General features: G+C 46.3%; 1 protein-coding gene across 4 annotated transcripts in view; it reads right to left on the minus strand.

Moving 5' to 3' along the window:
* The window catches only part of ACSL1 (acyl-CoA synthetase long chain family member 1), a 71,251-nt gene that overhangs the window by 28,140 nt on the left and 19,300 nt on the right, over positions 1-23,811 (minus strand). For 2 of the 4 annotated variants that reach the window (XM_025886181.2, XM_025886179.2), the window contains exons 2-3: positions 15,571-15,797; positions 3,018-3,132 (exon numbers count right to left, since the gene is read on the minus strand). In XM_025886181.2, the coding sequence (XP_025741966.1) occupies positions 3,018-3,132; positions 15,571-15,765 (310 nt within the window). In that variant the 5' untranslated portion in view covers positions 15,766-15,797. Of the gene's footprint in view, positions 1-3,017; positions 3,133-15,570; positions 15,798-17,473; positions 17,581-20,339; positions 20,528-23,811 lie in introns of those variants that run through there. The other 2 variants (XM_073902303.1, XM_025886180.2) reach the window with 2 other exon arrangements.

A 23,811-nucleotide genomic window follows, 5' to 3' on the forward strand; every position in this document is an offset into this window, starting at 1 on the left:
GTGATAGACATTGGGGAGGGTATGTGCTATGGTGAGCGCTGTGAATTGTGCAAGACTGTTGAATCACAGATCTGTACTTCTGAAACAAATAATGCAACATATGTTAAGAAAAAAGAAAAAGAAGAAGATAGCAGGAGGGGAAGAATGAAGGGGAGTAAGTCAGAGGGGGAGACGAACCATGAGAGATGATGGACTCTGAAAAACAAACTGAGGGTTCTAGAGGGGAGGGGGGTGGGGGGATGGGTTAGCCTGGTGATGGGTATTAAAGAGGGCACGTTCTGCGTGGAGCACTGGGTGTTATGCACAAACAATGAATCATGGAACACTACATCAAAAACTAATGATGTAATATATGGTGATTAACATCACAATAAAAAATAAAAATAAATAAATAAAAAAAAGAAAAGGTTTGCAGACCCCAGCTCCAGGACAGTGGGAACTTAAAAAAATACCAAACCCAGGCCCTATTAACCAAAAATTTTTTAAACTTTTTTTTTAATTTAAATTCAATTAACATATATGATTTCTTTCAGGGGTACAGGTCTGTGATTCATCAGTGTTATATAATACCCAGTGCTCATGACAACACATACCCTCCCCAGTGTCCATCACCCAGCCAAATTTTTTATAAAATTGGACAGGGATGGGGCCTGGGCCTCAGTATTTTTTCAAAGCTCCCCAGGGGATACTGCAGTGTAGCTAGGGACGAGAATCCACGGATTCACAGGCAGAGGCCTCCACCTTATAAGCAGCTCCCTGTGCACAGTTTGAAAAGACGAGGTTTAAGAACTCCACGCTGGCTGGGCGCCTGGGTGGCTCAGTCGGTTGAGCGACTGCCTTCGGCTCAGGTCATGATCCTGGAGTCCCGGGATCGAGTCCCGCATCGGGCTCCCCACTCAGCGGGGAGTCTGCTTCTCCCTCTGACCCTCCCCCCCTCTCATGCTCTCTCTCTCTCATTCTCTCTCTCAAATAAATAAATAAAATCTTAAAAAAAAAAAAGAACTCCACGCTGGCTTCTCCTGTCATTCAACAAACTCCCAACTACCTTATCTAGATGCTGGTTTTTGCTCTCCTATAAAGGCTTAATATTATGGTAGTCTAGGAAAATTAAAACTTAGAATAAGGGCGCCTGGGTGGCTTAGTCAGTTAAGCGTCTGCCTTTGACCCAAGTCATGAACCCGGGGTCCTGGGATCGAGCCCCGCATCGGGCTCCCTGCTCAGCGGGAAGTCTGCTTCTCCCTCTCCCTGCCGCTCCCCCCTGCTGGTGCTCTCTCCCTCTCAAATAAATAAGTAAAATCTTTAAAAAAATACTTAAAAAAAAAAAAGCCTTAGAATAAAAAGCTCCTCTCAAAAAGAAAAAAAAGAAGGCAAAAGTGACCTGCAAAGCAGCTTCCTTCAATCAGTATAGGTTGAGAAGAGTGAACTTTGTTTTCTTCAACTTCTCTGAAACATTCATATAAGACTTTCATTTTCTAAGTACAGAAAGTGACCAAAAAAAATAAAGGTACTGTCTTGAGGTCAGAGGAGAGTCGGAAGTATAATATAAGTCACCATACTACCAGGATGAATTCATTCTCTGCTAGAAAAACGTAAGAACATTTCTACACATGACTTTGTGGTAATGGTAAAGATTCTATATTCATATATACACATCTATACATAGAGAAGTGTTTAATATGTAAATATTTTGAGGGGGCTATATGGATATTTACTATCACAGACCAACCCTGACCCTGACACTAACTTTGAACAGGTTCATAATATAGAAGTTTGCTTTCTCTTTAGAACGGGGCTTAATGAATCTCTTACGGCAATACTGGTCAAAAACACATGAGAGCAATCCAATGTTACCAGGACCCAGTAAAAAACAGGGCACTTTTGAGCACATATCATATGCAGTCCCTGTCAGGGGACTATAGTCTAGTTAGTTGTAGCAAAAATAAAAGCTAATCACTAAGAGATTTAAATGACAAACATGGATCCCAGAGACCATTTCTAGGGAGTAACCTGGAACAAGCCAAAATGAAGAGGCTAAAACACAAAAAGGGGTGCGGGAAGCAGGGGGTACTCTCTCCATCACTGAGGACACATTAATGGAGCACCTACTGTGTGCTAGGCTGTGTACCAGTGCCGAGAGAAGAGACGGCCACCCTGTTCAAGGAGCCCTGGCAAGTGGGACGGAACAGCAGGTGAATGCTTCTGTGCCCTGGAGGGGCTATCACAGAAATAAGTACAAGATGCTGGGGGAGGGGGGGCCCCTCACCTGGAGGTAGGAGATGAAAACGACAAACTAGGGCGGCGTTACAGAAAAGGGAGAAATGCAACAGGAGCTGTAGAGGGTTAGTAAGCGCACAGCAAGCACTCTGGGCTGGAGGTGGGAAAGAAGAGGCTTTATGATCAGGAAAAAGACAAGTGCACAAAGGTGTGGGGTTATGAGAAAGGGGAGGAGGTCCAGGTTTTGCAAGAAGTTCAGCGTAACTTGAGGAGAGTCTACCCGGAGCCTGGCAAGGAGAGAGGCAGGAAAGGTAGGCAGGAGCCGCGGAGGGCGGGCCGGGTTTCTCATGCCACTGTTAGTATGGAAGCGTGGTCCCATGAGCTGACCCTTGCAAAGGGTCTCATAGAACACTGCTTCCTTGGGACGTCGGTGTTCATTTCTCAAAATATGGGTCTCATGGTCAAGTTGGTCTGAAAATGTTGGATTGGGCCCCATTAAACCTGTCTTTTGACCTCAGGAAATGTCAGAGCCCGATAATGAGCCAATGTATGTGAGACTCTCCATAAAGCCCAGGACATGCTGCAAACCTATTTGACCATAGAAGCCACTCTGCCCGGGGAGCAGCAAGAGGGGCTCGTGTGTTTTGGGGCTCACTCTGGGAGATGCTACGGGAGGAGGGGGATTTGAACAGGTGGAAGTAGATGGAAGATGAGAGCAAATAGGACTTCCTCAAGAGAGACCGCTTGTTTGTTCCGAATGAAAATTGTTAAGCATTAGTCACACAAGTTCAGAAAATGCTTACTTGACACTTGGATGCCCCTCTGGAAGCCTTCATACAAGGTTCTGACATCATCGTAGAAATACACCAAGGGCTCATCGCTATCCAGTAGCGGGGATCTCCGAGCACCATCGCTACCCTGTGGAAAGAGACAGATGCATGAGCACGTTAGAGGAAAATGTTTAAAATAAAAAGCCTAACATGCATGCCCACCAGGCCCTCCATGGGGCCCCTGTGGGGGAGCTGCTCAGTATTTGTTGAACGAATGGAAGTGCAGGATTTGCTAAGAGAATTCATTCATCTGGGGTCAAGTGCAGGCTTCAGAGAATCAAGGCTAAGACCAAACAGCTGTCAGAGGGCCCCAGGGGTCTGGCTGGATAAGGGGAAGAGAGCAGGAGGCCTGGAAACCTGTGACCAACACACATGTCTTGAGCATCCTCAGACCTCCACCATCAATGGCCCAGGAGTTCAAGTTTGCATCAGCTCTCATGGAAATGACACACCATTCGCTTTTACTTCCATCATGTTATGTATGTTCCTTTTGAGATTACTGCCACTGTTTTATCTTTGTGTCAACAGCAATATAACCTGTTAGGAACTTCTGATTCTCCAGGGAAATCAGATGAGGCTACAAGAACTTCTGGTACTAGAAGAAAGGACCGTTCACAAGTGGGAGACATCGTTTCCAGCATGAGGTTTGAAGAAAGCAGAGAGGAAACCCTTCACGAAGAAGGAGCAAAGGGCTGGGTCTCATATCAGTTCGATGAGATCCTTCCAGACTTTTTTCTATGCTTTACATTTATATAAACTCTTTCATTATCTACGATGTACTAAATATGTGTTTGACACTTGATCTAAAGCTACTAATCATTTTCTGGAATAAATATCACCCGATGATATATGTTACTCATCATCACAGTCTTCTCTGTCTTAGCAGACACTTTCTAATACCTGCAGCCATGATCCCAAACGTGATTATTAATTATAACACACTACTTAATAAAGCAGAGAAGTTATTCTTTGTGTGCACAATGGTGGGAAAATCTCCGCTCTGTAGAATCATGCATTATTATTACCTAATCTCTGAGTCTGTTTGCTTGTCTGCAAAATGGGGATCCCATGTGCCCACGTCCAGGGTTATCTTTAGCTAAACAAAATTGGTCCTATAAAATAGGTCCCGTAAAATATGTAGAATACTACTCAGACACCCTGTTACGTGGCCTAACTACAATGCGAGTCCTGCTTAGCCTGGATCTCTTCTCTGACAAATACTCGGATTAAAATTCAGAAGCAATTTTGTGGCTTTACCGTAAGCACTGGAAGCCTGTCCAACCCAGGAAGCCACCCACCCAAAAGAGCCAGGGCATCACGGCTAAGGTAGGAGAAAAAGGAGCAAGGGATGGAGTGACAGAAAACGGGAAAGAGAAAAAAGCTAAGAAAAGAGTACACCCGGTAGAGAGGAGTGGACTCTGCAGTAAGTAACAGCCTCCTGCCCATCGGTCCAGCCCAGCCCACTCCACCTAGCAAGCGTGGCCAGGAGGCAACAGGCAGCCCCAGACAGGTCAGCTTAGGAATGGGCTCTCCTCCGCCTCTCATCCTGACACTTGATATCACTTGCACGGTATCGCTCGGGGGTTTCTCTGCAAAAGCAATCCTATCCTTCTCAAGTATTCTGCTGAGAACTCCTACAGCTGCCAGTGGGGCAGAGGGGAATCAGGTGAGTAAAGACACAGAGCTTTTTCCGAAGGAACCCAAGTGACTCTTATCCTTACAGCCCCAGAGGGGCTCCACGGAGCACTGGTGGAGCAAAGAGTGCTCAGAAAGTCAGAATGAATAGACAGAAGTAGCCTGGAATCTTCGGAGTGCAGGCTCGTCCTCAAGCCAAGGTCCCCGAAGGACGAAGGACGGTCTGGGGAACACCTGGCCCTTCTAAAGGAAAGCAAATGAGCCCGCCCTTCACCAGATCTACTGAATCAGAAACTCTGGGGGTGTTATCCAGCAGTGCAGCAAGCCCTCCAGGGGATTCTGGAGCATGCTGAAGTGAGAACCACTCAATGGAGACATTAAGGTCCCAGCAGGGAAGTAGTGAAAATCAGAATAATGCTTCAGAAAGAAATCTACAAGAAGAGAGCAAGCAGCATGGAGAATGGCATGGAGAGGAAAGGACTAGAGAAAAATGTACTCCTGTGGGCCTGGGTGAGGGCAGTGGCGAGTGGAAATGGGGAGAAGGGTGACACCAGAAGTAGGAAGGGTTAATGAAGGGGATCTGGCCGGTCACTGGGTCTAGAGAAGGACGTCTAAAAATAGCAGTTCCATTTAACCAAACATAGAAGACTGGGCATGGGCGCCAGGTTTGAGAAGAGCGTCAGTTTAGCTTTGAATATATGGAGACCATATCCCTTTCGAGATAGTAGGTCAACCTTCCAACTCCTATTTTGAGAATCGCTGCTCTAGAGTATAATTTTATAACAAACTTTTGGTTAAATAATTCTTTGGCTAAGGTTAATTTTTTGGTGGCATACAGTCCTCAAAACTTTGAGAAACAGGGAGGTAAAACAGCCAAATCCAAGTTAAAGAAGTTCATTATATCCCAAAGAGCCATCATCTTGACAAAGTAACCTGAAGACAAGATATTTATTATTATTCTAATTAGCAATTAGAATACTTAGCAAAGGTTTGGTTTTGGAAGGAAGGAAAGGAAGATGAAGCAATAAATGAACTCTATGCCAAAAAGGCACACCGTTTAAGGCATAGGTGAAACCAGATAAAAAGTCACACTCTCACTTACTTGTAATATACACTGTAATTTCAAGAGAGGAGTCTGAATGAAAGGGGAAGGGGGGGCACTAAGCAAGATTTGTGCTTTGAAATTTGTTGCTCTATGAAATGATCACACGTTCCCCTGAAGAAGCATCATTTTTGATGTGCATATGTGCTATTCTTCCTGAACAAAATGCTATCTGTATATGCTGGGTGTTAGCAACCTTAATTATACCTACAAAGGGGAGGGACTGCACTCTGAGTGCTGGGAATCACAGCTAAAACAACTGAGCTCAAATGTCTATATGTGCTACACATCGAGCCATTTCAAAAGGAGGGCATTCCGTTACTGGGTCATGCAAGTGCACGTCGCTATTTCTAGGAACACCTACTTAAATGAAAAAAAAAATACTTCTGGACTTCTGATATAACCTACAGATGGAGGGTAGAGGCCGGGGTTTCAATTATGCTCAAGAAACAGGGAGAGTGGGGTTCCTGGGTGGCTCAGTTGGTTGGGCATCTGCCTTCTGCTGGGGTAGTGATCCCAGGGTCCTGGGATGGAGTCCCATGGCGGGGGGTCCCTGCTCAGTGAGGGGCCTGCTTCTCCCTCTCCCTCTGCCTCTCTCCCCGGCTTGTGCTCTCTCTATCTTTCTCCGTAAAATAAATAATAAACAAATAAATAAATGAAAGAAAGAAAGAAACAGGGAGAGCTAAGCAGACAACCCCAATTAAACGTGGAGGAAATCAGTAAGATTGAGTGTCAGGGAGGATTATGCTATACACTTCTTTAATGTGGTTTTAGAGTTTTTCCAATTTAAAAAAATAGAGAAGATCGTGAGTCAAACACACTACGATCCCATCAGTGGTACTGAGTCCATTCAGCAACATCTATATAAGCTAAGGTTCCTCCTGAGGTCAGTCTCCCCACGTGAGCTGAATGAGGACATGAGAGTTTAAGTTCCACATGGGGCCAGTAAGGGCAGGACCACAGTGAACATCTGCATATCCGTGGTTCCCGAGACCAGAACCTTTGCCAATACGGGCCCTTGCTCCCGCTTTCTGAAAGTTCACTTTATGACACTTGACTTTTATGAAAGACCCACATCGGTAGTACTTGTTTTTACTAACCGGACAAAATCTGAAGAGGAGTTTTGCGTTCATGCAAAAAGGAGTTTTGCGTTTATGTAGGTCTTTTGTAAAATGGAAGTGGCATAACTTGAACTTCTGGAAAGTGGGGGACACTCTTGCTTTATGCCATTTAGGCTTACAAAAGCTTTCATAGGGGTGCTCTACTTTTGGATAGCAGGGGAAACCTGTATTTGACAAAAAGGATTCTTGATGGTGAGAGTCATTTTGTGCACTCTCATATTTAAATGCCAAAAGGGAATTACATCCTTGAGGATTTCTGGGGGATAGAAAAATCCAGGCTTTATAAACCCGTCTCATTCATCTTAATCTAGAAAATGGGTATCTGCAGGCCATGACATTCAAGTTCCTCTTGTGTTACTACTGTTTACTCCTGCTGGGGGGGAGACAAGGCAGGCAAGGAGAACTGTGTAACTTGTAAGGAAGCTGTTGAAGACGTGGCTGGATTTTATTGTTAAATGCATCTCCAGGAGGAAAAGCAGCAGGTAGAATCACAGTCCTGGGGGCATGGGCATGGGATTTTTTTTGTTGGCTTTTTATTTTATTTTATTTTTTTGCTGTTGCCAGTATCTTCCATGTGAAATATTCTTCCCAGCACTCATATTTTTACATGCATCTTACCCTGCCCTGAACACTACTGTCTGCTTCTCAGGCACAAAAACCACTCTTCCATCCAGTGACCTCTTAGAGAGAGCCTCCCTGGCCGTCGATTCTCATTTCTAGCAACCTTAGATCTTTGCTATATGAACCAGGGCCTTTAGAGGCCAGCCAGTCGGTGACTTTTCCAACCATACTTCCCGAACACGAACAGACAAAACACATAGACTCCCCATGATATGCTGAACTGTCTATGTCCCAGGATAACGGGGAACCCTCAGGTTCACAGCTCATGCTCACTACTGAACTAGCTGACTTGCCGAGATCCTTTACGCCGAGGGAGGAAAGAAAGGGCAGAACCATCACATCACAATCAGTGCTGGGTTCTGTCATCTGAATTCAGGAAAGCTGAAAGCTAAGTGAGTATTTCCTGAGCGCCTCTTACACACCAGGGGCTCTTCAGGTGAGAAAACAGCCCCCGGGCAAGGCTTTGGCAGGACATCTAAAATGTCCTGGACCCAGCTCCGTGGACATCCGGTATGGTAAGAGGTTTTTGTGAATCCTGAGCAGGTTCAAACTCACCCACATACTGCTCATCTCTATCTTCGAGGAGCCAGGCCCAGATCACTGGGGGGCTGACTCGGTTATTTGGTTCTTCAACAATTTCCTCTAATCCTCAGAAGGGCTTCCATTTCAACCCCCGCACCCCCCCCCGTTTCCTACTTCCTGAACCCCCGCTATCCCAAGGGGAGGGTGTGCTTCAGTGGGGATCGGGGGCTGGCACAGCACTTAGAAACTATAGTTCTGTGCCCCCAAGCCCGTTTCAATGTCATCACCAGGGCAAACCAGCCAAAGGGAAAGTAGCACCCTCCCACGTCCGTGAGAGGGAAGAAAGTCTGGAGCCACCAAATCCAAAACCCACAAACATACATTGTTCCAGCAAAACAAAACTGCCTACGGCATCTCTACATGCCTGCCATTTAGAATATGTGAGACATTCTGCTCCACTTTTGACTATTCTCAAGGGAACCAGGGTCTTTCTTATCCATGGTTGGCCTTCTAGACATGAATGTGAGAAGCAGGGATTTTTGTCGAGAGGCTCAGAAAGTTGATATTTGTCATTTTTCACTTGGCACGAGTTGACCCTGCCTCGGGGGAGGCTATTTGTAAACTTAAATAAATATTCCAGCACACACTTCTGTCATTTATAAATATACACGTTCCCTGCTTAACGAAGCCTCTGAGAGGCAGCATCCTTTGTACAAAATCAAATTGTGTTGTCAGACCTGCTTTACCGTATTCCTATTAAGTGAACAGATTAAGCTTCTACTGCCCGGTTAAATGGAACCGAAGAATAAATTTTTCTAAAACAACCATCTTTCTTCCTTTGAATTCCAAAAGGCAGCTACTTAATATCCTCTGTGGCCCGGTCTTGGCAGGAAGATCAGAAACTCAGTCTTCAGTTCTCTGTCATGCTTGTCCTTCGCTTTTGCGCCCACTCACCCACCCACCACTGCCCTGTGACCAGCACCACCTCATTCAAAGCCCTAGTCACTTTCAACTAGTAGACGAGCCTAAAAACATATAGAAGCTCAGTTAAGTTTCCTACAATGTGAGTGTAGTTAAGAAAAAGTAATCAGCAAGGTTTTTCATACTTGGTTATTACGAAGCCGTAGAGTCTTAGAAGAGGTGCTAAAATTACGGCAAGGTACAGAATGCTGATGTTTGCACACTCCCAGAATAATAAGTCTAAACAAAAACACCCCTCCATCACATTCTCTCCATCCACTCCCACTGTCCCAACTGCTAGGACTGCTTGTTGAAAATGCCCTCAGATGCCATAACGCTTCAGAAAAAATGTGCCTGAAAACTCTCTGAACACCGCAGCAGCCAAGTTGCTAGGGATAAGATTAAAAAGGCAAATCTTAAAAAAAAATAAATAAAAGAAAGAAAGGCAAATCTTTGCATACATCTTTGTTTGACCACACACCCCGTTATTTTGCCATCAGGTGAGAAAACAGCCCCTGGGCAAGGCTTTGGCAGGATATCTAAAATGTCCTGGACCCAGCTCCGTGGACATCCAGTATGGGCAGTGGCGGAATACTGCCCGGACACCCGCAATTACAAATGGCAAGTAAACGAAGGTTAATGCCCCCAAACAGGGATTTACACAATTATTTGTACAATGAATATACACAATTTACACATTATTGACAGGTTTGAAGCCAGTGCATCAAACCAGGAGATTCTCTGGAAGTCCCACCCAGACTTCCAGTCAACCATTCCGAGTCTTCCCAGGGATGAGAATTCTGTTTTTATTTAGGTTTCTATTTACAAGCGACTGCAGAAACAACTAGGCTGTTCCTAATACTCCTCCCTTCCTCTTCATGCTCCCCTGCGATCTCCCACCGGGTTCCAAATTCATGAGTCTAACACCCCCTCTCACAGGTGCTCTGCCACAGACCACCAGGCAGGCGGCCATGGTTCCACCATCTGAACGCACCTGCCCTTCCCAGACAATGTCTCTTCCTGCTCTGCCCTGGCAGCTCCCATGCGGACCCTCCCTGCACCTCTGCCTCATGGCCGTGTTTGCTCCTGCCCCACTGGACAACAGCGCCCCCGCTCGGAACCAGCCCCAGCCATTCAAGTCCAGTGCATTGCCATCCTTTGCCTTTTGTTTCTTCCAGCTTTACTGAGGTGTCATTGATAAAACCGTGAGGCCCCTAGAGTGTACCCAGAGTGTTGCCTACGGTGTGAAAAGATTCTCGCCATGGAGTCATTAACATCTCATCACCTCACAGAATTTACTTTTTTTTTTTTCATTTTTCAGTGAAACAACACTTCAGTCCTATTCTCTTAGCGAATTTCAGTTGTACAGTGCAGTGTTCTCAACCACGGTCGCCATGTTGTAGGTGAGCGCCGTGTTGTGGGTGAGCTCCTCAGTCCTTGCTCATGGGGCAGCTGGAAGTTTGGGTCTCCAGCCCCAGGCAACCCCCCTTCTCCTCACTGCTTCTGTGAGTCAACTTCTTTGGGTCATTTTCACTCTCTGGATTGCCAATGTCATTACCCCAGAGGCAGGCCATTTGTCTGTGCAAGTCCCATGCGAGTCTTCATCAAAACTTAAAACCACGCTATCTGTGGAGTGTTGGTTCACAGGCCAGATGTGTGAAAGTTTGCTCCTTTCAGAGTTCTTATGGGAGAATGAACCAGAGTTCTAGCTCGATGGCATGAGAACAAGTTGCTCATGTTACTCTTAGTTTAAGGATGCTCTGCCAGAGACAGAAGGAGTCCTTGGTAGTACTGCCCTCCCGCCTGTAAACTGCAGGAGGCCAGCAGCCTCTTCTTCCCAGGGATTGTGCACACATTACTCGGCCGATGTTCAAGTGCTTCTGAATGGATGTCTGTCAGACCATTACTCTGTGACTCATGGAGGATGAAATCCAGAGCATCACATCCTCCTCAAGAGACCGTCTGGAGCACAGGATTAAAATGCTATGGCAAGGTGCTAACCATATATAGCCCACCATGTGGACGGGTCAGTCCCAAGCTCTCATGCTGAAGGAGGAGCCAGCCAGCATGCACCTGAAGGTCACTAGCTCACCTGGTGTGAAAGTCACCTAACTTAGACAAGATGACTGACACCCAAAGAACTGGTTCTGCATCTTGAAAGATATGAACCCACACTGGAACCAAGGAGCCATCACTAACAAGTTTAAACAGTGAATCTGTTACAGACTAGTTGGTTTAGTTACAAAGGTAAATTTGAAATGAAGTTCTGATATTCTTAAAATGAAGTCTCAGAAAGGCTATGGATTTATTGGTATAAAAAAGTTTTGGGGGGGCACCTGGGTGGCTCAGTCGGTTAAGAGTCTGCCTTTAGCTCGGGTCATGATCTCGGGGTCCTGGGATCAAGACCAGCCTTAGCTCCCCGCTCAGTGGGGAGTCTGCTTCTCCCTCCCCCTCGGCCCCTCCCCCTGCTTGTGCGCTCGCTCGCATGAATAAATAAAATCTTAAAAAAAAAACCCAAACTTTTTGCATCCTACAATTTACTTCCTTCTCTAATATTTAAAAACAAAGCAAATAACTTGGGTTTTCATTTAAGTACATTATAATCTAGCAGTAGTTACCCAAAATCTTTCCATCTCAATTTGACAAGTAAGCTATCTCAAGGCCTATCTCTCACCAGTTAAAGGAATTTTCATATTCTTTCTACTACCTCCTTCAGCAATTACAATGATTCCTTTTTATACTTTGGAATGGTTTGTTGCCTCGATCCCTTAAACTCTGGTAGGTGGGCCTATGACCCCATCAGCACCAAGTTTTGCTCTGAGCCCATCTATGTCCAACCTGGTGCAGGGGCAGAGGAGGAGGGGAGGCAGAAGCTCACCAGAAATCCACTTTTGCTGCTAGCCCAGGCTCTGACAGCTCCATGCTCCCAGCCCCGGGCCTCACTCCCACCCCATCCTTGACGGTGTCTGATCCCACACCCAACCTGTGCGGGAAGCTCAGACTCTATTCTTCTATTACCTGTTCCTTTTCTTCCTTCCATTCCATCACCACCTGCAGACTCATTTGCCTGAGATACCCATTTTCAGAAGAGGCTGCTCCTGGGTCCAAAGGTCTAGCCACTGGCTCTTCAAATTAATCGAGACAGGGGCACCTGGGTGGCTCAGTTGGTGCAGCATCTGCCTTTGGCTCACGTCATGATCCTGGGGATCCTGGGATCGAGCCCTGCATCGGGCTCCCTGCTCTGCAGGGAGCCTGCTTCTCCCTCTCTCTCCCACACCCCCTGCTTGTGCTCTCTCTCTCTCTCTGTCAGATAAATAAAATCTTAAAAAAAATTAATATAGACAGACCCAAACCTTCCTTATTATCCTTATTTTCATCCGCCCCCTGCCCCTGAAAAGCCCTAGCTATAATATATAACTTTCAACTACTGTAATGAAAGCAGCAGAACAGAGCTCTTGATATTCCACTAGCTGTATGATACAATTTTGCTTCTTTGGATTCAGCTGTTTTCTTGTATATAAAACATGATCGTTAAAACAGGAGGCCTTTTCAGAAGAAGAAAACTAACATTCACTTAGTATGGGCCAAGTGGACACTCTGCAAGTATCTATGCAGTCCTCTCAACATCCACGAGGGAAGACAGAAACTGTCACTCCTGTTTTCCAGGAAGCTGAAGGTCAGGAAAGTCAGGGGAACTTGCCCAAAGCTGCCTGGTCTAAGCAGAGTAGCCAGGCCCAGCCTCTACCACATCCACCGCCTTCCTGGTCCCTTCCAGCGCCATCACGCTCTCTTCTGTCCCTTAGTTGCAACGACCACGGCCTGGACCCTCAGGGGTCCCGACGGGTTTCTAGTCACTGTGGTGAAGGTCATCCTCACCAGGGGACATGGGGATCTCAGGCAACAGGCAGAGGCAAGCTGAAACCTGGAAACGTGCACGTCACTTGTGAAAGTGATTAAAGGCCACACGGACACAGAAAAACTCGCTTCGCTCCACAGCTCAGAGTTCAGGCAGCCCTTCGGGGCCCACTGCCACAGGCATAGCCCTCTAAACTAGGTCCAGATCAAACCATGCTTGGAAGTTAAGAAAGGCTTGTTGGATTCTGTTCCAAACTCCGGTTTCTCTGTCCCGTTCCGCAGCCTATGTCCCCATTGCCTTTCCTACACGGGGCTACAGCTAGAGTGCTAACATAACTTCTTCTTTTTTTTTTTTTTTTAATTTTCTTTATTCATTTGAGAGAGCGAGAGAAAGGGGGAGAGAGACAGAGCACAAGTAGGGGGATAGGGCAGAGGGAGAGGGAGAAGCAGGGAGCCCGATGCGGGGCTCGATCCCAGGACCCTGGGGTCATGACCTGAGCCTAAAGCAGACGCTTAAACAAACTGAGCCACCCAGGAGCCCCTTTGACCCTGACTTTAAAAAAGGAAATGTCAGAAGCTGTAACTTATCAAGAACTTCTGTGCTGCTACTTTACGAAGGTGTAGCTTGGAATCAGCTGCTGTGGGTAGTAATGAGATGCAGCAAAACCAAAAAGTGCAGATTCCTCTCGTTTTAATAACCAGGTAAGGTTTATGGGAACAGGAAGGCAAAAATCTGGATGTGAAATGGGGGCAGAGGGTAAGGGATCAGGGTGTGGACTGGCAAATGGCACTTACTTGTTTTCAAAGTAGGAACAAAACAACATTTTATTCTGGCAATCAGTTCCTCGGACCGTGCCAGATAGGCAGGCTCTTCATGAATACGTAATGAAATGAAATCAGTGCTTCTTTCTGCCATAGCAGTCCGTATGACCATGCTAGCTATATAAAAGCCCCTATAATTACCGAGCATCAGAACTCAAAGCTTGTCTTAAATTCAATATTTTAAGTTCTTTTTTAGAAATGCAAAGCAAATTTTGTAACTATTCCTAAGACCTAGAAGTTCTGAAAATCAGAGCTAAATCCATTTCTATAAGCGAGGAGAAGAATCAGGGGGCCTCTCTGCGAGGTAGTGGAATTGGAGATTTTAATTTTCTTTCTGCTTATCGATAATTTTTAAATTCTTCTACGGAGGACATGCATGCTTATTTTCCCAAGTCTCACAATGACTTTATGCTTAGCTGGAGCTTAAAAAGCACACTGTAAGCGCCTCCACAATTTCTCATACAATACGAATTAGGCATTTACAGTTACTGCTAAATTATAAATATCTTAAATCTGCACTTGCCAAGTACTCTTTCCATAGCAATGGTAATGCTACTATGAGACACCAGGTCCTCCTCCAGAAAAAAGGAATGTCAAAAACCTCACACACATCTATTAGGAAAATTGAATTCTACTCCCTCATGGTTTGCGATTAGCTGAGGTAAAATATTAAGTCATGTTTACCTTCTAAATAAGGTATAGAACCAACTTTCCTTGGCAATAATTCAGTCATTCTATTTTTACATTTTGGCATGAATTAGACTGACATATCTTCTATATATTTTAAAAGTTTCAAATTAATGAATCCAACCAACTGTCTAAAGGAAAGCAAAGAACTGAAACCCTATAAATAACAAAGAGGTACTCAATGAAGGCCAAGGCTTCATTTGAAAGGGCACCTCTCCTGCTCATGGCCATCAGCCTGGGGGGCGGGGCAGGATGGGGAAGAAGAAACATTCTTTATGTGTGTTGAAAGTTATAAATACTGAAAATCGATTCTGCCCTGGGTAGGGGAAAGAGAGACACTACAGTGCAGAGAGTAGGCCAAGAGTCCCAGCACCAGTGAGAACCTGGCTGCTTCATCTTTTCAACCCCTCACATTTTGTACTAAAGAGATTCAGAAAGGAAGGAAGGCAGAGCCAAAGCATTAAGAAAGAATCCTTCTGAAAAGCATTCTTAGCTTTCCCCGTGCCATTCCACCCATTCAGCCCTAATGAGGGAACGCACGCTCTGGTTTCATTTTCATGACGACACGAACATGGCCTGTAATGTGCCCAAGTTCTATATACAACCATGGTCCTCAACAAGTCAACCTTCGACATCTCCTGAATGCCCTTGGCTTGTTCATGTCCTACCTGAAATTCTGTGGCCATGTTATTCTGGCAAGTTCCTAGCCTCGCCTTTTCCTAGGTGAAATCACAGAGTCCCTTTCAAAAGCCGGGGGAGGTGTTCTAAGTATCAGGTATACCACAGATGAAATCCTTCCTTCTGGAACGTTTTGTTTGTTTGACAACTCTCTTCTCTGTAAGCCCTGCAGGAGCAGCGACTCTATGCCTATCCTTTCCCGCTCACGGAACCCTCTGGGCCTCCTGTAGTGCCTAGCATAGGGCAGAAACTCAACAGGATTTGTGCAATGAGCCTCTGTGTGACTACAGGGAGACACCCCACCAACACCACCTCCTTTGTCCCTCTGCCTATATTTTGGCCCCTACCCTCCATCTACTACCCCGTTGACAAACTTGTGTGTGTTGAGCACATTTTGGCTTACAAAGCGCCCTTGCAAACAAATATTTGAAGGTGACTGATGTCGACCAAGATAGCACTCAACATGGGAATCGGGGAACACAGAGAAAATGCACACAGCAGGCAGGCCGGCCCCTCCACTTACCGCCACCTCCACAGACTGCATGGAGAGGTCGCATGGTGGCTTCAGGGCTTTGGGCCTCGTGGCGTACCAAAAGGTGGTGAGGGCTGCAAAAGCTCCAAAGCCCATGAGCGTGTTGGTCGGCAGCGTGCGAACGTACTGTCGGAAGTCAGCCAGCTCTGGCATTCGAAAATACCGGAACAGCTCGTGGGCTTGCATCGTCCCGTGTTGGTGGCTCCCTAAGCTGAATTCTGTCAAAAGAGAAAAATGTCACATTCCTCTCAGGAAGGCAAGACTTGTCTCCAGAATTCCCAAAGGCCAGCCATCCGGCTTGATGCCTGGCTGACCGATCAAGGCATTAAACCCACAGTCTAATGGTCCAGCTCTTTTCTTGGCTGTCAAATGTCATTTCTCTAAAAACCCTTTAGAAACTCATTTTACGTCTATCATTTTGTGTCGAGCTTCCATTCCCCACATTAAAAAGGTTTCACTCACGAAGACTTCTTGTCACAACATGCTCAAGTGGCGTAAGTTACCACCTTCTTCCCCGATACCTTCTCTGTTCTCTTCCACCTGATCAGATACACTCAACTCTCCTTATCACGGCTAATGAGAAGAAAGGGACAGAGGTACAAATAAGCCGGCACCACCTGACGGCCATCCGTGCCTGCTTCTTCCCACGCCTCTCAGAACTAGCTCCCAATGGGTAAAACACACCAACCTAAATTCCAATGTGCCTCTCACCTTCCCCGTACTCTGTACCACAAAAGCAGCAATACAAATGCAAGGCAACTGTAGTTCGCTCTTCTGATCAAATAATCTCTTTTATATTCCTTGCGATATTATAGCTAAAATATTATAATGATAAAAGGGTGCACATAAACTTTAAACCAACCACCAAATATCTAGAGAGAGATTGCAGCATAGTATCTGAGAAAAAGTACAGAATGGTACTTAAGATCCCAGATTCGAGAGCCAAATCCTATCTTCCCAGCTTATTAGCTGTAGGATTGGGGACACATTACTTCGCCGCCCTGAGCCTTGTTTCCCTCAGTATAAATGGAGGCTGAAAATAGTAGCAATCTCGCGGGGCTTTTATAATGACTAAATGATTTACACTGACAGCTCAGAATGGCATGGGGCACCAGAAACTGCTCAATACATTCTAGGTACTATCACTATTTCACCTACCAAGATTCTCTGATTAGTCCTGTGTGCAGAACAGGAAGGGACAGAGTTCATTAAAAACAGTGCTTGACCACAAAGAGTTTACAAACAAAATTAAGAAGCCAAAACACACAGAAGAAAACTAGATGAAAATCCTCACACTGGATGTTACAGACAACTTATATATACATCAATATAAAAAGTGTGCAGTACAGACAATAAATAAGAATAATTCTAACAAGAAAATTATTGATGAAGAAGTGCTTTAAAGCGCCTTTGGCAGTAAAGGGAAGGACATGATAGTAAATGCTCTGAAGGCTTTTCTCAAAAACTGCCTGCCAAGCCGCGAAGTGCTAACATTTTAGCTATCATTCAGAAGGTATTTGTGAGCTACTTATTACATGTTCTTTTAAATAGCTAGGTCACAAAGCTGAAGATAATTTTCTTTTTTCAAATACAGACATCTTTACATTTCAATCTATACTATGGTTCATTTTTTTTTAATGGAGTAGCAGAGGATCCGGTTTTCACTGGCCACCAATTCTGTAGTATATTTGCTCAGCTCAGACAGTCTAGTGCTACAACAGCTCTGTGTAGGTGCACGCGCGTGCGCGCGCGCACACACACACACACACACACACACACACACACACAGAGGAAATTTCCAGGTTTTACATAATAGTCGAGAAGGAAGAGATAAGCAAGACTTCTTCAGGTCATAATCATGGAGAGAGAGCTCCAGGACTTAAAAACCACTCACCATCTGTGCCACCCAGAGCTGACGGCTAGGTGACACGCCATGCAGCCATGCAGAACAGAAGAGGTGGCGAGGGTGGGGGTGGGAGGGGGGCTGGAGGAGCTCAGCTGCCGCTTACCCGACCTGCCAAGGTCTCTCAGGGCATTAGTCACATGCCGACTCCTGCACTGATGCCCACTGGGCTAAAGGTAACTAGCAGACAAAATTCATACTTGACTTCCCAGGAGGAGACAGGGTGGAGGATGGGCCAATGAGCAGCTGGAAGCAGAGTCACCCCACTGCTCCACCCATGGGCAGGGACAGGCATCTGCCAGTGCCAGATCTGAAAACAGACACTGTTTTCTTTCTGCTTGGCTTCCCAATAAGAAGAGACAATGGACAGAGTTTTTTAAAAACACCAGTGAAATACATGATCAGATGCTGGGTGGTTATGTCGGACCAACGTGAGACAGACCAAGGAAGAAACAGATTGTCCGTAGTATACTCCCAGCAGATTTATTCTAGATGAATGCATAGGAACTGAGCTACTCTGGTCAATGCCCAGCGCAGAGCACCCGGCGTGTGCCAGGCCCTGTGCCCAGCAGCCGGGAGGGTGGTGCTGATGACCCGGTGCAGGGTCTCCCTGGGCCAACTGGCTGGTGGGGAAGGCACAAAATGAAGCAAGAAGCGTTACCACCAGTGGGAGCCGGGAATGAGGCAAGGCCTCTGGGAGGAAGGCACGCGTACACTGAGACCAGGAGGATAAGCAGACAAATCGAGTCCGGCCCTTGTTGGCACTGAGTGGGCAGGTTTCATAAACAGCACTACCACCCTAAGACCGTGAAGCAAGCTGACGTGTACAATGTGCAAACCTGCCTTCCCCTCCAATCATCTCACCTTCCAGCGGTCCTCATACCCACGGCACCCCAAATCCGAAGAGGACTTTCCTACCCCCTCCCCCACACACACCTGCCCTTGTCTCTTCTCTCCCACAGGTCCCTGAGGTGATTTCCATAAAACCTTAGATCGCGTGAATTCGCAGGGGCTGCTCAACAGAATCCCATTTCTGTGTGAGAATACGAAATAATTCCCCCGTGAACAAATGCACTCAGAAGCTGGTGATTTTTTTTTTTTCTATTTTAGGCACCAGCAGTAGCCAAGCTGTAGACAGCATTAGACTAAGAAAGCAAGAAAAAAAAAAGTCTATTTCTAGAGATAAGAAATAAACTAAGAGACTAAAAAACTAAGAAAGAAAACCTGGGAAAAAACAAAAACTTCAGAAAATGACTGATTTAGTAGCACCCATGCAAGAATATTTAATCTGACATGAGTCTGTAATGCTAAGGGTTTAAATCCAGCTAGATTCTTATTTTTAGTGGGTAATGACAAGGTATAGCAGTTTAATTCATGCCTCTCAGTGGGTGATAGGCTGCAAACCAGCTTCACTGAACCCACCGGTTAATGCTGTGCATTGGAAAACTATAGTCCATCCAATAAAGAACTAAAGAGAATCCTTCTTTTAGATCCACGTGAAGAACAACTCATCAACGTGAATGGAAAGCATTATAAACCTTCTCCCGTCTATGGAACTGCTATTAAGGAAAAAGTACTTGGGGTATTTTGAAATGGAGGCAGACCCACATTCAAAGAAAACTGGCCACAGTAAATAGCCTTTCAAGGCTGCAGGTGAATATAAACACCACGCTTTAAGACAGTCCCCCAACAGGTCTCAAAGAAGAAGAATCAAGACTCATATGTGCCAACAAATGATTAAAAGCCAGACTGACTTTATTCTTATTCCAATGGTGTTCCCGTTGGAATATTTTTAAGATTCTTTCAAAAGCAAACTTCCACACATCCTCTCTGGATGTTTGCAGGCCAGGCAAATAACAATGCTACTGTTGGCTAAGAATATGATTCAATCGGCTTAAAGGCTTAAGCAGTCAGTATTTCTTGGTCAAGAACGCACAAGCCTATGGGCAGCTAGCTTCTCCTTCCCCGGCAGCTACTCCTCCATCTCCTTCCTCCCCACACCTATGAAAAGTGGGTTTGCTCACTCGGGTCCTGGAGTCTAAAACCACAGAACGACAGAGGACATAACAGTGGTCAGGAAAGCATGGTGCATGTCCGGGGCAAAGAACCAGAGGGAGGGATGTCTGGGCAGAAATAGCCATATGGGGCCAAGTAATAGAAACTGGATCGCATGACTCTCAGAAAACAGAAATCCTGGTACTTAGCCACCCACACTTTGGGAAGCATAGCTAGCAGCCCAACAAACGCTGATTTAGTGTTTCAGGAAGGCTTTCACATCCTGTATTGCACTGTCTCGCAGTACGAAATGATCCTAAGGAAGCTGAGGCTGGAGATTTAAGAGGCTTCCCCGAGGTATGTCCCAAGATGGGGAGACCTGACTCTCAAGTCACGCTTTTTCCTCTAGGCAAACAATTCCTAACTTCTGCGGAGCCTCTGATCCTCTGCACCTGGAACACGTGGGTACTCGTTTGCATGGGGGGCTCGCAAGTCCCCTGCAGCCCACCCCGGCTCAGAAATGGTGAGGGCAGTTGCTCTCTAAAGGTCCTTCTGGCACTCACATTTCACGGCATGATGAGAGCTTAGCATCTGAACTCCATGTGAACGCTCCATGTCTTACATAAGCGCTCGCGTTTGCCCCATTGTCCTGGAGTCTGAACATACGGGTCCAAGGCCACCCGGACAGAAACAAAGGTTCACCTCTTACCATTTTGTTTATACCAGGAAAAAGTGGTGTGGGGCAAAGGTGACTCACAAGGGCATCATTCTCTAAGGACACAGGGACATGAGCACGCGCGCGTGCGCACACACACACACACACACACACACAGCTCCTGTGATTCCATAGATTTATACTTACATCAGCATTTTATTTTCTTCCTATCATTTACAAACCAATAAAAAAATGGGTGATCTGGACGTGTCTCCCCTTCTAAAGTTCCTCAAGCTTTCGTTCAGCTGAATAATAGCAGTCTGATGGAATACTTCACTAAGAATGCTGCCTCCAAGAAAACCCACATAAATAGCACCCTTGCCCCGGCAGCCGCAGATGAAGAAATCCTGACAACTCTCCTTAAAAGCAGCAAGCCAAACTGGCAAGATGCTGCCTCCCTCCTTGCTCCACCTCCTCTGCTTATACAATAGGCTATTTACAGAAGGCTGAAACTCCCTCTTTGTCCCGCGCCAGCTGGGCAAAGCTCGGCCTCAGGGAGGAACAAGGGAGCGGGTGGCCAGACCATGCGCTGTTCTTTCAGTGTGCCACTCCAGAACCGCTGGTCTTGTGCTCCTTAACCCTGGCTGGCAAATCACCTAAAGCTAGATTTGCTTAAGCCATCCCCTCCTGAACCAAAAGAGCAGCCGGGCTCCCCCTGAAGAGGGATGTACAGGAGTTCCACAGGGATGCCAGAGTCCACCAGTTAGAGAGGAAAAACAGAAGTCGCTGTCCAAATCCCATTCTATACAGGACCTCTAGACCATGGTCACTGCCCTGGGACCATCTTCCTATTCTGAGCATGAGAAGGAGGAAGACCCCCCGGGGAACTCCAGGATCCCACACAAAAGTAGGCAAGTCATTCTCCAAGGAATTAATTACTTCCTTCCACTGCCTTGGAGCGTTTCTTTCCAACTAAGGATAGTAAACCTTAAAAAAAAAAAAGATTTTATTTATCTATTAGAGAGAGAGTGAACACAAGCAGGGTGAGGGGCGGAGGGAGAAGCAGACTCCTCACTGAGGAGGAAGCCCAACGTGGGGCTCGATCCAGGACCCTGGAATCATGACCTGAGCCAAAGGCAGATGCTTAACCCACTAAGCCACCCAGGCGCCCCAAGTAATAGTAAACCTTAAGCGTGCCTGATTTCCATGAAAGTGATTCTCTGGGTCACCAATTCAACTTCCAAGAAGATTTTCAAAGAAGAAAGGAAGCAGAGATGCTCTGCTTTTAGAAACCTGATATGGAAATATTCAAGTCAAGTTGAAAATTCTCTACTAAACCACTCTCTCCCTGCCCATCTCCCCAAAGTCAGAAAGAGTAGGGCATAAAGCTTTTAAAGCATCAAGCTCGACCAATTTGTAACCAGCAAGATTAGCACAATACCTCACCTGTTCATATTGGCCACAAAGCCACAACTACCATATATGCCCCCAAGCAGTGAGATTCCAAATATAACGTGGGTGAACATGTAAACTTTTAGGGATGATGAAATGGTCCACTGCCTACTCCTATAGTTTCTATATTCAGTAAGCTATATATATACTTACGTCACATGACTAAATAAGTTACTTGAAAAGTGTGTGCTTTTTCCCTATTTACATTTCACTGATATTTTATTAAAATTCTTTGAACATGCTTCTTCAAGCAGGATTTTGTGTGGTCATGTATGTGGCCATCACTGAACAAATTCTCCCACGTCACAGGAACGTATTTGTATAATGTTAGGACAGTTTAAAAAATGTGTCTGATGGGTCCATATTCAGATAACTCAACCTCATACTTGATTGCTTTTTAAACTGACTTTTTAAAAGATTTTGACAGTAATAGCCACCATTTGCCTTTGTAAGGTCAAGCCTCCAGAAATAACAACCCGGCTAGTGTTAAATTTCTTTGCCTTAGAAAAGCCTGAAATCAGCTGGGTGGGTTTTATGAGAACCCAAGACTAGGGCTGGCAGAGGAGGTTTCAGGAAAGGGGCCTTCTCTACCTGATGGGTGTTCAAACTAGGTGACCGACAGGACCCCTCACAAAATGAGAGCCTGGCTGACACATGATGACTGACAGAGTTTGGGGGAAATCCTCACCCTCTCTCGGGGCATGTACATTATTTACTCTTCATATGTGGACCCCATTCACGAGGCATGGAAGTAAAAGACGTAACACAAATATATATATACAACATAGTGAAAAACAAGGCAGCAGTCAGTGCAAAAGAAATGAGAAAAGAGTTCACACACCCTCAAGGAGGACCCACATGCAGAAGACACAGGGGGGGCTGGTCCTCAAGGGATGAGTGTGGTCTCAGAACGTTAGCTCTGCTATAGGGTACGGGGGCCAAACAGGATGGCGAGAAGCAACTCCCCAGCTCAGCTCTAGGATTTTTGGCAAATTAATCTGGAAGGAGTGATGGGATTAAATTGGGTTCAGGAGAAGGGAAGGAAGACATTCACGGAAATCAGTCTGAAATCATGATTTCTTTAGGAGCCATTGTGCTAAGCAATTACAAACATGACTAAATGCAATCCTCACAACAGTCCTCACTGTAGGGAGATGTTACGAGCTTCAATTCAAAGACAGGAGGCTGTGCCTGGGAAAAGTTCAGCGTCCTGACCCAGCTCCACGCAAGAACCGGACTAGAGGCCAGGTCTGAAGGCAAAGCCTGTGGACATTGAAAGGCATGTGTTGCCACCGAGGCACGCAGTGATTCATAGCTAGACAAAGGTGGGAGGCAATGCTCGGATGACAAAGAGCCATGACACACAGGGCTTTGAAAAGCCGGGATCTGAATCTTAACACTCATCAACAGATGGAGGGACACCCAAGATGTGGTACCGGCAGACAACGGAGTCTTATTCGGCCTTTAAAAAGAGAAGAGAATTCTGGTGAGAACTAAGCAAGATGGCGGAGGAGTAGGAGACCTAGATTTCGTCTGGTCTCAGGAATTCAGCTGAATAGGGATCAAACCATTCTGAACACCTATGAACTCAACAGGAGACCGAAGAAGAGAGTAGCAACAACTCTCTGAACAGAGAAGCGACCACTTTCTGGAAGGTAGGACGTGCGGAGAAGTGAATCCGAGGCGATATTCGGGAGGATAGACGGCGGGGGAGGGGCCTCCGTCGGCCGCTTCTGACAAGTGCTAGAGCCGCGGAGCACAAAATCGGACCTTTTAGAAGCCGGCTCCGCTGAGGGACATCACTCCAGTGGCTAAGCGGGGGGTGGAAACCTCACGGGACAGTGTGGTCTCAGGACCCTTGGGGTCACAGAGAGACAGGGGGTGCCTGAGTGCGGCAGAGCTCCCAGGGATCGGAGCGGGGAAGCCGGCTACAGAGACGGAGCCGAGGCGCGGGCTCTCAGCTCGGGGTGGCCATAAACTGTGATCCGCGGCCCAGTCGGGCCACTGCTCCTCCAGCAGGGACCCAACAAGCGGCAGAGCCGGGGAGACTCCCCTCCCTCCCCCGGGAGGAGCGGTGCGGGAACGCACCACAGGGATCTGCTGGGTTTGGAGACTCCACACGGGGTCGGGTGCCAGAGACAGAAATGCTCGATCACAGGCCGAGTGAGCACGGAGTGCGGCCGGAGACCGGGGACACGGGAGTGACTGCTTTTCTCTGGAGGCGCAC

The sequence above is a fragment of the Callorhinus ursinus genome, unplaced genomic scaffold (assembly GCF_003265705.2).
Source record: "Callorhinus ursinus isolate GAN/ISIS: 27379988/994484 unplaced genomic scaffold, GSC_fseal_2.0 scaffold17, whole genome shotgun sequence".
Lineage (NCBI taxonomy): Eukaryota > Metazoa > Chordata > Mammalia > Carnivora > Otariidae > Callorhinus > Callorhinus ursinus.